The sequence below is a fragment of the Eptatretus burgeri genome, chromosome 11, assembly GCF_056783735.1.
Source record: "Eptatretus burgeri isolate ZD-2024b chromosome 11, Ebu_testis_v1, whole genome shotgun sequence".
Taxonomy (NCBI): Eukaryota; Metazoa; Chordata; class Myxini; order Myxiniformes; family Myxinidae; genus Eptatretus; species Eptatretus burgeri.
In genome coordinates this window covers 97103082-97118609 of record NC_140971.1, presented here as the reverse complement: position 1 = coordinate 97118609, position 15528 = coordinate 97103082, and the positions used below count along the sequence as shown (strand labels likewise).

At 40.7% G+C, this 15528-nt stretch overlaps 2 protein-coding genes across 8 annotated transcripts in view; both read right to left on the bottom strand.

Moving 5' to 3' along the window:
• Window positions 1-6546, bottom strand: part of LOC147017722 (uncharacterized) — an 85564-nt gene extending 79018 nt beyond the window's left edge. The window contains exon 1 of the mRNA XM_085847577.1: window positions 6171-6546. The gene's annotated coding sequence lies outside the window, so the exon portion shown is untranslated. The remainder of the gene's footprint in view (window positions 1-6170) is intronic.
• A 5312-nt stretch (window positions 6547-11858) lies between these two features.
• LOC147017721 (ATPase family gene 2 protein homolog B-like) overlaps window positions 11859-15528 on the bottom strand; it is a 62143-nt gene continuing 58473 nt past the window's right edge. For 6 of the 7 annotated variants that reach the window (XM_085847557.1, XM_085847561.1, XM_085847558.1 and 3 more), the window contains one exon: window positions 11859-12331. In XM_085847557.1, the coding sequence (XP_085703683.1) occupies window positions 12185-12331 (147 nt within the window). In that variant the 3' untranslated portion in view covers window positions 11859-12184. The remainder of the gene's footprint in view (window positions 12332-15528) is intronic. The other variant, XR_015049609.1, reaches the window with a different exon arrangement.

The window sequence follows — 15528 nt, the reverse complement described above, 5'->3', positions numbered from 1 at the left end:
TGTCCAAAGCCTCACCCCACTACCCCCACTGCTCATCCTCTAATGCGGGGAGTGGGGTTGGGGGTTACTCCCACACACTGTCAGGGTTTAACCAATAAATTAATCACGTGTTGAATTTCCAACAACCGTTGATAAAGTAGGTGAAAAGCATTTCCTCTGCAATAGCTTGATCATAACGAAGAGGACATCTTTATAAAAATACAAGTTTTTTTTTTTTAAAGTAAATTAATACATTTATTTAATTCAATATGAAACTACATCTTCAACATAATTTCAGCAAAATGCAACTACTTATCTCAACATCCTCTGAGCCGCCCTATAAAACACATACCAATCACCATATGTATCATTACACTGACAAAGGAGAGGGGCACTCGGGAGGGCACGTACCTCCGCCCGGATCTGGATTCGGATCTTCACCAAAACCTAATCAATTTTTCCTTGTCACACACCCAACCTGCCCGCCAAATTTCATCCGAATCCATCCACAACTTTTTGAGATATCATGCACACAAACAATGTAGTTTAATTTGTGTAACAATGTAATAGTGTAGCAATTTAATTCAACAACACAATGTAGTTTAATATTCTTACATAATTAGTGTAACATGGTCCGTTCTTGCATTATTAGTGTAATTTGGTCCGTTCTTACATTATTAGTGTAATTTGGTCCGTTCTTACATAATTACCGAAATATGGTCCGTTCTTACATCATTAGTGTAATATGGTCCGTTCTTACATTATTAGGGCAATATGGTCCGTTCTTACATTATTCGTGTAATATGGTCCGTTCTTACATTATTCGTGTAATATGGTCCGTTCTTACATTATTCGTGTAATCTGGTCCGTTCTTACATTATTCGTGTAATCTGGTTCGTTCTTACATTATTAGGGCAATATCGTCCGTTCTTACATTATTAGTGTTATATGGTCCGTTCTTACATTATTCGTGTAATTTGGTCCGTTCTTACATTATTAGTGTAATATGGTCCGTTCTTACATTATTCGTGTAATATGGTCCGTTCTTACATTATTCGTGTAATCTGGTCCGTTCTTACATTATTAGTGTAATTTGGTCCGTTCTTACATTATTAGTGTAATTTGGTCCGTTCTTACATAATTACTGAAATATGGTCCGTTCTTACATTATTAGTGTAATATGGTCCGTTCTTACATTATTAGTGCAATATGGTCCATTCTTACATTATTCGTTTAATATGGTCCTTTCTTACATAATTAGTGAAATATGGTCCGTTCTTACATTATTAGTGTAATACGGTCCATTCTTACATTAGTGTAATATGGCCCGTTTTTACATAATTCTTGTAATATGGTCAGTTTTTACATAATTTGTATAATGTGGTCCGTTCTTAGATTATTCGTGTAATATGGTCCGTTCTTCCATTATTAGTGTAATATGGTCCGTTCTTATATTATTTATGTAATATGGTCCGTTCTTACATTATTCATGTAATATGGCCCGTTCTTACATTATTCGTGTAATGTGGTCCGTTTTTACATTATTAGTGTAATCTGGTCCGTTTTTACATTTAGTGTAATATGGTCCATTTTTACATAATTCGTGTAATATGGTCCATTCTTACATTATTCGTGTAATTATGGCCGGTTTTTATGTAATTCGTGTAATATGGTCCGTTTTTACATAATTAGTGTAATATGCTCCTTTTTTACATAATTAGTGTAATATGGTCTGTCTTTACATAATTAGTGTAATATGCTCCGTTTTTACGTAATTCGTGTAATATGGTCCGTTTTTACATAATTAGTGTAATATGGTCCGTTTTTACGTAATTAGTGTAATATGGTCCATTTTTACGTAATTAGTGTAATATGGTCCGTTTTTACTTAATTCTTGTAATATGGTCTGTTCTTACATTATTATTGTAATATGGCCCGTTTTTACATAAATGGTGTAATATGGTCCATTCTTACATTATTAGTGTAATATGGCCCGTTTTTACATAGTGTAATATGGCCCGTTTTTACATAATGTGTAATATGGTCCGTTCTTACATTATTAGTGTAATATTGTCCGTTTTTACGTAATTCGTGTAATATTGTCCGTTTTTACGTAATTCGTGTAATATGGTCCGTTTTTACATAATTAGTGTAATATGGTCCATTTTTACGTAATTAGTGTAATATGGTCCGTTTTTACATAATTTGTGTAATATGGTCTGTTCTTACATTATTGTAATATGGCCCGTTTTTACATAAATGGTGTAATATGGTCCATTCTTACATTATTAGTGTAATATGGCCCGTTTTTACATAATTAGTGTAATATGGCCCGTTTTTACATAATGTGTAATATGGTCCGTTCTTACATTATTAGTGTAATATTGTCCGTTTTTACATAATTCGTGTAATAAGGTCCGTTCTTACATTATTAGTGTAATATTGTCCGTTTTTACATAATTCGTGTAATATGGTCCGTTCTTACATTATTAGTGTAATATTGTCCGTTTTTACATAATTCGTGTAATATGGTCCGTTTTTACATTATTAGTGTAATATTGTCCGTTTTTACGTAATTCGTGTAATATGGTCCGTTTTTACATAATTAGTGTAATATGGTCCGTTTTTATGTAATTAGTGTAATATGGTCCATTTTTACGTAATTAGTGTAATATGGTCCGTTTTTACATAATTCGTGTAATATGGTCTGTTCTTACATTATTATTGTAATATGGCCCGTTTTTACATAAATGGTGTAATATGGTCCATTCTTACATTATTAGTGTAATATGGTCCGTTTTTACATAATTAGTGTAATATGGCCCGTTTTTACATTATTAGTGTAATATTGTCCGTTTTTACATAATTCGTGTAATATGGTCCATTCTTACATTATTAGTGTAATATTGTCCGTTTTTACATAATTCGTGTAATATGGTCCGTTATTACATTATTTATTAATTTAATGTGGTCCGTTTTTACATAATTAGTGTAATATGGCCCGTTCTTACAGAATTTGTGTGTCAGGAGTTTGCGCGTGTCAAGAGGCACACGGCGTTGATTACTTTTTACTTGTTTCAAACATTTGGACTCTTTTTGTCAAATCTTTTGAATATTTCTCGAGGTTTTCAAATAGTTCATTTATTTGCTTCGTTGAAGTTGTAATGTACGAGAGTTATTTTTGACAGTTATTATTATTATTTAAAAAGTAATTATTATTTATGAAGCAGTTAAAAGATGACTACGACAAAAATGCCCATTCCAGATATCCAATTGGTTGGAGCATGAGCTTCTTCCCAATCTTTACCGCCACGTGGTGCTATTGTCCACCATGTAATTGATCATCATTTTTTGTCCTTGAGCCACCTTACTACAAGGAGTAGTTTCCATGAAGGGGTGAAGGTGGGTGAGCAGTGTGACATCAAATGGTGTGGACAGGGGGAGAGAGAGAGGGGTTGTGGGGGATGAAATATGAGATTGAGGGGATGCGATCATGGATCAACATTCCATAATTTGTTGTCATTTAAAAACAGCATAGCAACATCTTATGGTCTCGCATGTTTTGGACAAAGAAACTTGTATCTGTGAAACCATTTGTCAATTACATGAAGGATGATGAAAGAGAAGAAAACAAGAGAATGAATGATTGTAAATTGAAAGACAAAAGGGGAGACAAAGATGTTTTGCCCAAAAGGTGAACGAGTCATAAACCTGTGTGTCGTTTCTGCCTGTGTGTGTCGAAAGGCCAAGTGTGGACTCACAAAAGTATATTTAAACCTTTGTCATGTGCACTTAACAAAATCTCATATCGTCGGTTATTTCGAACACGTTTTAATAAATTAATGTTTTCCCTCAACCTCCAGGTTAACATCACAAGTCACATAAACCTGCTCGACATACGACTCATTGAACTTCCACTCCTTATTCCATCAGGACAACTCGGTATCCCACCCAACATTCAAATATCAAATTCATTCACAGAAATTACGAACAACGATCAACCCCATTAAACTCGGGACTCTTGGACTGATAATATCTTAGACCTTTAACTCACAAGGCAAAGTATCGATTGAACCAAAAACCAATGGAGAGATTTCAATAAACAAATAAATTTGTTGATTGAAATCAATAAACAAATTTCCTCAGCCCACCTGAGCTCCTGACCGCATATAAAGCTTTCGTCCGCAGCCTGATGGAGTACTGCTCTCCCCTCTGGGCTGGTGCTCCTGCCTCTCACCTTTCTCAGCTTCACGCTGTGGAAACCAAGGCATTTCGGATCATTGGTATCTCCTGCGATGAGGCCGAGTCTTTGGGCCTCTCACTCTCTCACCGCAGGCTAGTTGGTGGCCTTTGTCTTCTACCGTCTCCTCTCCTGTCACCCCCCCCCCCCCCGCTCTGTCCCCACCATATTTCCGCAGGGTGCTCAAGGTCTGCCAGCAACCCCCTTCTCGTAAAACTACCAAAATCACGAATCACTGCTCACCTTCACTCTTTCATTCCTCTTTTTCCCCGCCTTTGGAATAAACTCCCTCACTCTGTTAAATCACATTCTTCCCTCCAGGCCTTCAAAACAGTCGTTCACTACCATCTCTTATTGTTCCCCATCAAAATCCTCGATCTTTTCTACCCCCGTTAATCCACCCCAAACCCACCTCCTTCAAATTCCCTGCTTTCCTTCCTAAAAGTCCCTGTAATGTCCATCTTCTCTTCCCCATGTTCCCCACCCCATCCCTTCCACAGATTTAATGTCTGTGTGTCCCCACTGTTTTACCTTTCCCTCTCCCACCCCTCATCTCCTGCTCCCCTTGTTGTGTGTAGTGTGTTAGCTCTCATACAAGCCTTGACAATGTATCCCAATTTTTTTTTTTTTTTAAGATCGAGGGATGGGTATAAAAATATTTTAAAAGCTTTGAAATATCCTTTGGAGCACAGTAGTTACATGCAAGAAACAAAAACATACCTACTGTTTATAATTCAAAACATGCACCTCACTGCACTGGAAAACGTGATAACAGGAATACTGTAAACTGTTGGAGACTCGTAATACCCTCCCCCACCTGAAAGCGGCGCTACATGACATATTTACATAAAGAATTTGCGTCTCCCTCCCCCCACCAAGACCAAGAGCAAAGATAAAACACCCCTATACATTAATTGGGGTCAACCGGATCCTCTGTAGGAGTAGCATGACACAGACACACACACACACACACACACACACACACACACACACACACACACACACACACACACACACACACACACACACACACACACACACACACACACACACACCTCGTGTTTAAATCTGCCATCTCTGTGACCATCATAACCACAAACGACCAAACAATGTAAAGTCGACATTTTCCCCACAATTCCTCTGCAACCATCAATCCAAATAATGTGTTCAACAAGCTTTCTTCAACAATCAATAAACATACTATCACTTAGTAACCCCATCAACGTTAACCTTAACTTGTGCACTTGAAGAACAAATTGTTCGTGAGGTTTGACGAGACGTTTTAGTTCAACTTGCAGTGACGACACAAAGCCTTTTTGCCAACGGATTATGACGTCATGCCGGTTTGTTTCTCTTCGGAAACACAACGTTGACATTAGAACCAACACTTTCCTTCCCCCAAAAGTCAGATTAAGAGGCACTGAGACCGAAATCCAGCCGAGTGTGACATAAACGGCCAAACTACTTGTATCGACACTACCTTACCCAGCATCACTGCTCATAGCAAATCGACACCCTGTGTCTGTCTGCGAAAAGGCGACAACACCCGATATGTCCCTGAGTAAACCAACCCGAGTCGTTACCATCTGATCGTTTGGGTAATTAATCTTCCCCATTGTCTTGTTTCTGTTTGATGTTCTGTCTGTGCAGCGGTTTGTGTGAACAGGCAAGTTTGAGTACACTATCCAGTTACAGATAAGCAACCGCTCAAACAGAAAGCACGGCACGGAACGATGATCAAAGGATGCACAAAATAAAATAATAAACTAGAAGGCCACTCGGTAGAGCGCATACCTCCGCCTCGTAATACCTGGTCCACGACAACATATTGGGCCAAGTACATTTTTGAAAGATCATGCTGTGTAATCGTTTTTTTGACTCTCTCTCTCTCAATGGAGAGGAATCACTCTAAAAAATTAAATAATTCTCATATCCAGATTCAGATATTCACCAAAATCGAATCAGTTTGTCCTTGTCACACACCCAACGTGTCCACCAAGTTTTGTCCGGATCCGTCCACAACTTTTTGAGATATCCTGCACACAAACAGACACAGAGAGAGCGAGGGGCGAAAAGTGAATAAATAAATAAATAAATAAATAAATAAATAACAAGCTACTTTCCTTTCTGTTGCCAATTGAGATTTTTCTTTTGTTCGATTAAAGGCCAAAAAGCCACGTGACCATCTCAAATCATTCCTTTTCATCATGTTATCTCCTTCACCGTGGGGGATGCAGGTTATAAAGAGTGTGTGTGCTGATAAAATGGTGATTTCACCACCATGCCAATCCAGAGCCTGATTCCTGTGCTACATTGATCAGCTTGTGTTGAGCTTGTTCAACCCCCCCCCCCCCCACCCATGTCTCATTCTCGCCCTCCCACTCCGCTATTCGAGTTTCCCCTTTCCATTTTGTTTCCTTCTATCGAGTTCTCGCTCTTCTACAAGCATCATTATATATATATATATATATATATATATATATATATATATATATATATATATATATATATATATATATATATATATATATATATATATATATATATATATATATATAATCCATATATATAATCCATATATGTGCAGTGTCTGTCAAGTGTTGTGTTGTGGTCACTGAACTACTTCAAACCATTGTGAAATCCCACCAAACTTCCGAGCTGCACCTGTCTCTCCTGTGTGTTTGTCCGAAAAGGGTATTTTTTTATTTAAAAATTAAATCGTTTATAAAAATGTATTATCACGAATATTACAAATAGATTTTCAAAATAAATGTTTGAATTCCGCTTGGTGTAAATCATAACAACACGGCAACTCATGTACTTATCCTGTGGATAAAACAAGCCGGTCTCTTGAGCAAAGTGTGGTGAGATGTTTTAAATAACATGGTGGTTACATTGTGGTGAGGTGTTTTTAATAACATGGTGGTGAGGTGTTTTTAATAACATGGTGGTGAGGTGTTTTTAATTACATGGTGGTTACATGATGGTGAGGTGTTTTTAATAACATGGTGGTGAGGTGTTTTTAATTACATGGTGGTTACATGATGGTGAGGTGTTTTTAATAACATGGTGGTGAGGTGTTTTTAATTACATGGTGGTTACATGATGGTGAGGTGTTTTTAATAACATGGTGGTGAGGTGTTTTTAATAACATGGTGGTGAGGTGTTTTCAATAACATGGTGGTGAGGTGTTTTCAATTACATGGTGGTGAGGTGTTTTTAATAACATGGTGGTGAGGTGTTTTCAATAACATGGTGGTGAGGTGTTTTTAATTACATGGTGGTGAGGTGTTTTCAATAACATGGTGGTGAGGTGTTTTTAAAAACATGGTGGTGAGGTGTTTTTAAAAACATGGTGGTGAGGTGTTTTTAAAAACATGGTGGTTAGGTGTTTTTAATAACATGGCAGTTACGTGGTGGTGGTGTTTTTAATAACATGGCGGTTACGTGGTGGTGAGGTGTTTTTAATAACATGGTGGTTAGGTGTTTTTAATAACATGGCGGTTACGTGGTGGTGAGGTGTTTTTAATAACATGGTGGTTAGGTGTTTTTAATAACATGGTGGTGAGGTGTTTTTAATAACATGGTGGTTAGGTGTTTTTAATAACATGGCAGTTACGTGGTGGTGAGGTGTTTTTAATAACATGGTGGTAAGGTGTTTTTAATAACATGGAAGTTACGTGGTGGTGAGGTGTTTTTAATAACATGGCGGTTACGTGGTGGTGAGGTGTTTTTAATAACATGGTGGTGAGGTGTTTTTAATAACATGGTGGTTACATGGTGGTGAGGTGTTTTTAATAACATGGTGGTTAGGTGTTTTTAATAACATGGTGGTTACATGGTGGTGAGGTGTTTTTAATAACGTGGTGGTGAGGTGTTTTTAATAACATGGTGGTGAGGTGTTTTTAATAACATGGTGGTGAGGTGTTTTTAATAACATGGTGGTTACATGGTGGTGAGGTGTTTTTAATAACGTGGTGGTGAGGTGTTTTTAATTACATGGTGGTTACATGATGGTGAGGTGTTTTTAATAACATGGTGGTGAGGTGTTTTTAATTACATGGTGGTGAGGTGTTTTTAAAAACATGGTGGTGAGGTGTTTTTAAAAACATGGTGGTTAGGTGTTTTTAGTAACATGGCAGTTACATGGTGGTGAGGTGTTTTTAATAACATGGTTAGGTGTTTTTAATAACATGGTGGTTACATGGTGGTGAGGTGTTTTTAATAACGTGGTGGTGAGGTGTTTTTAATAACATGGTGGTGAGGTGTTTTTAATAACATGGTGGTGAGGTGTTTTTAATAACATGGTGGTTACATGGTGGTGCGGTGTTTTTAATAACGTGGTGGTGAGGTGTTTTTAATTACATGGTGGTTACATGATGATGAGGTGTTTTTAATAACATGGTGGTGAGGTGTTTTTAATTACATGGTGGTGGCATGATGGTGAGGTGTTTTTAATAACATGGTGGTGAGGTGTTTTCAATAACATGGTGGTGAGGTGTTTTCAATAACATGGTGGTGAGGTGTTTTTAATTACATGGTGGCGAGGTGTTTTTAAAAACATGGTGGTGAGGTGTTTTTAAAAACATAGTGGTTAGGTGTTTTTAATAACATGGCAGTTACTTGGTGGTGAGGTGTTTTTAATAACATGGTTAGGTGTTTTTAATAACATGGCGGTTACGTGGTGGTGAGGTGTTTTTAATAACATGGTGGTTAGGTGTTTTTAATAACATGGTGGTGAGGTGTTTTTAATAACATGGTGGTTAGGTGTTTTTAATAACATGGTGGTTAGGTGTTTTTAATAACATGGTGGTTAGGTGTTTTTAATAACATGGTGGTTAGGTGTTTTTAATAACATGGCAGTTACGTGGTGGTGGGGTGTTTTTAATAACATGGTGGTGAGGTGTTTTTAATAACATGGTGGTTACATGGTGGTGAGGTGTTTTTAATAACGTGGTGGTGAGGTGTTTTTAATAATCTGTATGTATAAATAAAGGAAAGCACGTTGAGGCAGTGAGGTGGTGAAGCCGTGAGTCATTCTGGGAAGCCTTGAAGACTATCTACCTATTAATCACATCCTGTTTGAATGTTAACTCCCCAAGACCCTTAAGAGCCATAAAGACCCTGAAGACCCAAAAGTCATCGAAGACCCAGAAGAACCCAAACACCCATAAGTCCCCAAAGACCCAATATAACCCTAAAGACATCGAAGACCCAGAAGTCCACAAGGACCCCAAAGGCCTCGAACACCCAAAAATAACCCAAAGACCCTGAAGACTTAGTCAACGAAGACCCAAAAAGACCACGAACACCAAAAAGTCCAAGCACCCAAAAGACCCTGAAGATTCAAAAGACCCTGAAGTCGCCAAAGACCCCAAACACCAAGAAATTCCCAAGGACCACAAAGTCCCAAAAGTCACCAAATAGCCAAAAAGCCCCCTTAGACCTTAACACCGTTTAGACCCGTCAAACCAGACAGATTAGACACCTTTGACCCTTGACCATTTAGACCACTTGGACCTTCCTACATCACAAATTTCTAATTAATATAATATCACCAATATTAGAAATAAATTTGTGGAAAAGAAATGTTTGTATAATGATTGGTGTACCGTGCCAACACAGCAAATCTGCAACGACATGTGGAGAGGTGAGCACAGCGAGCCGATCCATGCTAGTGTGTGTGTGTGTGTGTGTGTGTGTGTGTGTGTGTGTGTGTGTGTGTGTGTGTGTGTGTACACACACACACACACACACACACACACACACACACACACACACACACACACACACACACACACACACACATTCATCCAGGGTGGCCATAAAGTCTAGAAATACGTCAGATAATATTATATCATTCTGTTAGTTTGTGGCCCTGTGAAGTTGGCTGCACGCTTGCCAGATCTGAACCCCCTTGATTGCTTCTTCTGGGGTATTGAAGGTGCAGGTGTATTCAGTGAAAATCAGACACGAATCATCTGAGGAAAGGCATCATGGATGCGTGTGCAGGGATCAATGGAAATGCTCCATTAACACACCGTGTTCATTGCAGTTTTGCACAGCGCATTTCTCATGAGGGACAACACATTGAACATGTCATGTATTGTAATGTATTGTCTATAAACCATTTAAAATGTATATTAACCTATGTTTCCAAACTTTATGGCCACCTTGTACACACACACACACACACACACACACACACACACACACACACACACACACACACACACACACACACACACACACACACACACACACGGTTTGCTTCCCCATTGTCTCAGGTCACTCACCTGCATTTGATTTTTCATTCATTTATTTTCATGTCTTTATATTTTCATTTATGGATGTTGTCGGATGATTCTGTGAATTTTCCGGAGTACCGTCTTTGATGTCCATCGGATAGCAAAATTTCCACTTTCTACATCACCCAGGAGGTACCGATCATTAATATCAGTCAGTGAGTGAGTGAGTGAGTCAGTGGTTAGAAAGAGCTTTATATTTTACTGTTGTGGGGGTGGATGGAGGAATTCCACAGGAAAGTTAGGATCATATATAGTTGCTTGGTCTGTGGATGTGGAGGAGACATCTCGATATAAATTAAGTAGGGAAACTGTGAGCTTAAGTGTTATGTGTCACCACACGGGTGATGGTGCGGTGTTAATTAGATGGGGATTAAGGATGATTTCCCCAGTATGTGATTGCCCCCTGTGACATATTCCTACATTTTTGTATTTGCAAGCCAGCCATGAAAGAAGTGCGTTTTTATACCAACAACAAGCAAGCCAAACATGCCGAGCAGGCAGAAGCCCCGCCTTCTTGGTTTTTCATGTCAACAAACCACACCCAAAGGTGGAAGAAGGGTGATGTTCGCAGTCGTAGTTGTGAGAGGAATGTGGCCGGGACGGAGGATCTTGATTGGCTCTCCTCTCGGCACGACAAAATGTCTGTGTGATTCTCGTGTCGTGCTGTGAATTGGCTCATGTACTGAGCAAGACGTTGGCCATCGACTCTTGGCTGGTCATGAAAGACGCACCTCAAAGCCTCGTGTATGTCACCAAAGGGAGTGGTGCCATTCTGCAGAGAGCGTATCGGCAAGTGCGATCGACGAGGAAACTACACGGCGGTCTCTGAGCCTTGGCGTTGAATACCACCTCACGAATTACCTCACGTCCGTTTCCCGCTGCGAGAGAGCGGCTCGGCTCCATTTTGGGCACGTCTACCTGTGTAGGATGAAACACCTCAATAAAGACCATCTCTTCTTCCATAAAGACCATCTCTGGACCAAGCCAAGTGTCAGAATAAAGGGAGGATTTGCTTTTCTTCCATTTCGTTTCCCCCTTATCTGTATTTAAGTCTGTGGTAGACGCACTTAGACTTTAGATCTTAATTTGCTTGACGTTATTATTACTACATTTTGAATTTCCCATGTAAATATTCCCATGCCATATAATCTGTGCCATGTCGTTTGGAATGAAAAGTTCACATGAGAGTTAATTGCTCTCCTTTGTTACTACTCACTTCCCGACTGATGGTTTAACAGGATGACTACGACATTACATGGTCATCAAGATCATTTATCCCTTAAAATAATCATCATTGGTGGATTTTATGCATTTTTCCATTTACCGGATCACAAGTTCAATGAAACTTTAATCCTCGAATACAAGTTCAAGCAAGCAGCTTTTGGTTGTTGTTTAATAATGTCGCTTTCTATATGCCAAGGCACACAGGAACTCGAATACCCCATTTCGTGGGTAACAGATGAAATGTTGCTCAAGGTAGATTCTGCTCTTTCCTGGTTGTACAAAGTACTGCAGACACACACACACACACACACACACACACACACACACACACACCCTTCCATTTGTCCATCACCCTCTACATCTGCCCTGACTTATTACCCTCATGAAGGCTTTGGTTTTAAGCAAAAGAGCTGAAGGAGCCCACATGATTGGGTTATTGCCGTCCCTGAAAAAAGTGCTCGTATGAACACAGCTGGTCTGCGGAGAGTGATGGAGGGACGAGATGCAGTGCTTGCTGCAGATATTCCTGATGTAGCATGGCCGAGTCCATCCCCTCGTGCTGCATCGCCAACAAGCATGCCTAAGGTTGGGGATCACGTTTGGGAGGAAAAAAAAAAAAAAAAACACAAGCAAATAAATATCTATTTTAAATAATTACAGTGGAAACCTGAACACAGCGTCAAATCCATCTTGAGACAGAAAATGATTTAAATCGTTGAGCGGCAGCCTATTAATTATATTATATTAAAACCGCACTAGAAATCGAAGTGCTAACATGACCGTCATACCGAAGAAAAAAAACAAAAAACAAAAAACAGGGAGTCTGGAACACTGACGTGTTTCGACTTATGAGTAACGTACAAGTAACGTGTGCCGACGTGTGTCAATGATCGTGTAACGTGCCTACAACTTATGGCCAGCATTATGCGGACTGGCGAGTCATACGCTGGCATACGTCGAAAAATTTCAAGCATGGAAAATTTGTCTAACACTTCGGCCTACTACGACATATGCCAGCGTACAAAGACGTATGCCAGCGTACTACGAAAAAAAAAAGCCAGCATACTACGACGTATGCCAGCATGCTCTTAACATATACAAACTTACCCAAACGTATTCGACGTGTGCCAGAGTTTTAGCCAAATTTTGCATACGTCAGGCATACGCTGGCTAAATCGTCAAGGTGTGACAGGGCCTTAAGCAAACAAAGTTTCAGGATGCTCAGTTTCATGGCTTTGGAGTTACGGAAGACACACATACACACACTTATTAGTTTAGACATATGTTAAAATGAAACATGTAAATTGTTTGCTTCAATGTCATGGGAACCTCACTCGAAGCTGAATTCATGGGTCTATCACTACGCAATTGCAGACAAGTCGGTGGTGTCTCTCTGTCTCTGCCCTCTCCATGCTTTGCCCCCCTAAGGTATATGCAGGATGCATGCGATCCACCAGCAACCCATCCATCCATCCATCCATCAGGACCATATTCTGTGCAGAGCGTCGGTGCTGCCGAAGCAGTCTCCTTGGCTATTGGGCACAATCCTGGACAGGTCGCCACTCCGACATAGGACACCAGCAAGCGAGCACTCATTTTGCCGACCTCGGAAAGATGACAGGCAGTCAACCCCACCTGGTATTAATTCAACAGCTGAGGGGGATTTGAACTCAGGATCCCAAGCCCACCACCGTAACCATAAAGCCAACACCAGGCATACCAACTTCCTTGTGAAACTGCCTCAATACAGAATCACTGCTCACCTTCACTCATTTATTCCCCTTTTTCCCACCTATGGAACCACTCACCTTCCATACTCTATTCAATCTTATTCTTCCCTCCAGGTCTTCAAGACAACAGTTCACCACAATCTCAAGTCACCTCACATCCAAAATCATGATCTTTTCTACAGCCATTAAAACCATCCCCAACCCTCCCAAATTTTTTGAGTAGGTATCCATCTTGTTCACCCTTTGCGTTCTCCCTTGTCCATTGTCACTACCTGCATCCCTTGTTTTTCCGTCTCAGTCAACTTTCTCCCTCCGCCCTGTTGCTGGTGGTTTCCCCTTTCTCACGCTGCTTATGTTGTGTCCTGATTTGTTCTGTTGTCATACCTCTTCCATGAGCCGAGAGCATGTACTTTTTTTATTACTATTTAATTTTTTTTGTTTTCTTAAGGGCAAGTAAACCCATTTTCTATAATGAGGACATTGGGACCATGCTCTGTGCAGAGCGTTGGTGCTGCTGAAGCAGTCTCCTTGGCTATTGGGCACAATCCTGGATGGGTCGCCACTCCGACACAGGATACCAGCAAGCTGGCACTCATTTTGCCAACCTTGGAAGGATGACAGGCAGAGTTAACCCCACCTGGTATTAATTCAACAACCGAGCAGAATTTGAACTCAGGACCCAAGGATCCAAAGCCCACCACCCAAACCCTTAAGTCAACACCAGGCTTTATGTTCTATAAGATGTGTCTATGATAAGGCAAGTGTGTATGTGTATGTGTATGTGTATGTGTATGTGTATGTGTATGTGTGTGTGTGTGTGTGTGTGTGTGTGTGTGTGTGTGTGTGTGTGTGTGTGTGTGTGTGTGTGTGTGTGTGTGTGTGTGTGTGTGTGTGTGTGTGTGTGTGTGTGTGTGTGTGTGTTATAGAATCGAGAACAGATGGGCCAATCTCCACCAGATTTTGTATACGTACTCGAGGTAGACTACTCGGGGTCAGGTCATGAGCACAAAACAATCCCTCCCACAAAACAAGGGTGGGGAGAGCTACGATTTTCACCTGTGTACACTGTCATTGCAAGCGGTTTACTGACCCCTGCTGGAGAGAGGGGGAATTACCAGCGACTGCACAAAATATATTTGCTTCACGCCCCCCCCTCCCCATCATCCACTCCCCTCCACTCCCCTCCCCATCATCCACTCCCCTCCCCTCCCCTCCACCCTCCCCATCATCCACTCCCTCCCTCCCCTCCACCCTCTCCATCATCCACTCCCCTCCCCTCCCCTCCACCCTCCCCATCATCCACTCCCCTCCCCTCCTCCTCCACCCTCCCCATCATCCACTCCCCTCCCCTCCACCCTCCCCATCATCCACTCCCCTCCCCTCCCCTCCACCCTCAGACCATTCCCAGAGGGAGCCTATGTTTCTCGCTGTATTACAATAAGGGAATTATCTGGATGAGTGCATGTATACGTCTGATCATTGTAGAATCAAAAACGGCCAATCTGGGGAGACGACTTGCAATTTTTGCTTGGACAAGTGGAATAGTGCCAGCGATTTAACCACACACGGATCCTTGCCCAAGAGAGGATGAGGGGCATTGACACCATATTTCATTCTGCAAGGGAGCGTGTATCATTAGTTTTCTAAAACAAGCAAAAATATCGTGAGATAATCAAAAGAGAGAAAATATAAATTGGCCATTCACAGGACACAATACTGTGATAATGGGCTACAAATGAGAAATTCAATTGGAATCGATACCAGCCATCATGATGACATCAACATGAACAGCACAAAGACAGGTAATGTTAATGTCATCATCCATTAGGGTTGGTGACATCATCATGATGGTGGGTTAGGTGGCATGACATGTAGAGAGGATGAACAGGGGAACCCTAACAGCTTGTGAGATAGACAGGGCAGTGGATCTGAAGAGCTAAGGTAGGAGGGGGAGAAGGAGGAGGAGGAGGAGGAGGAGGGAGGAGGAGGGAGGAGGAGGAGGAGGAGGAGGAGGAGGAGGAGGAGGAGGAGGAGGAGGAGGAGGAGG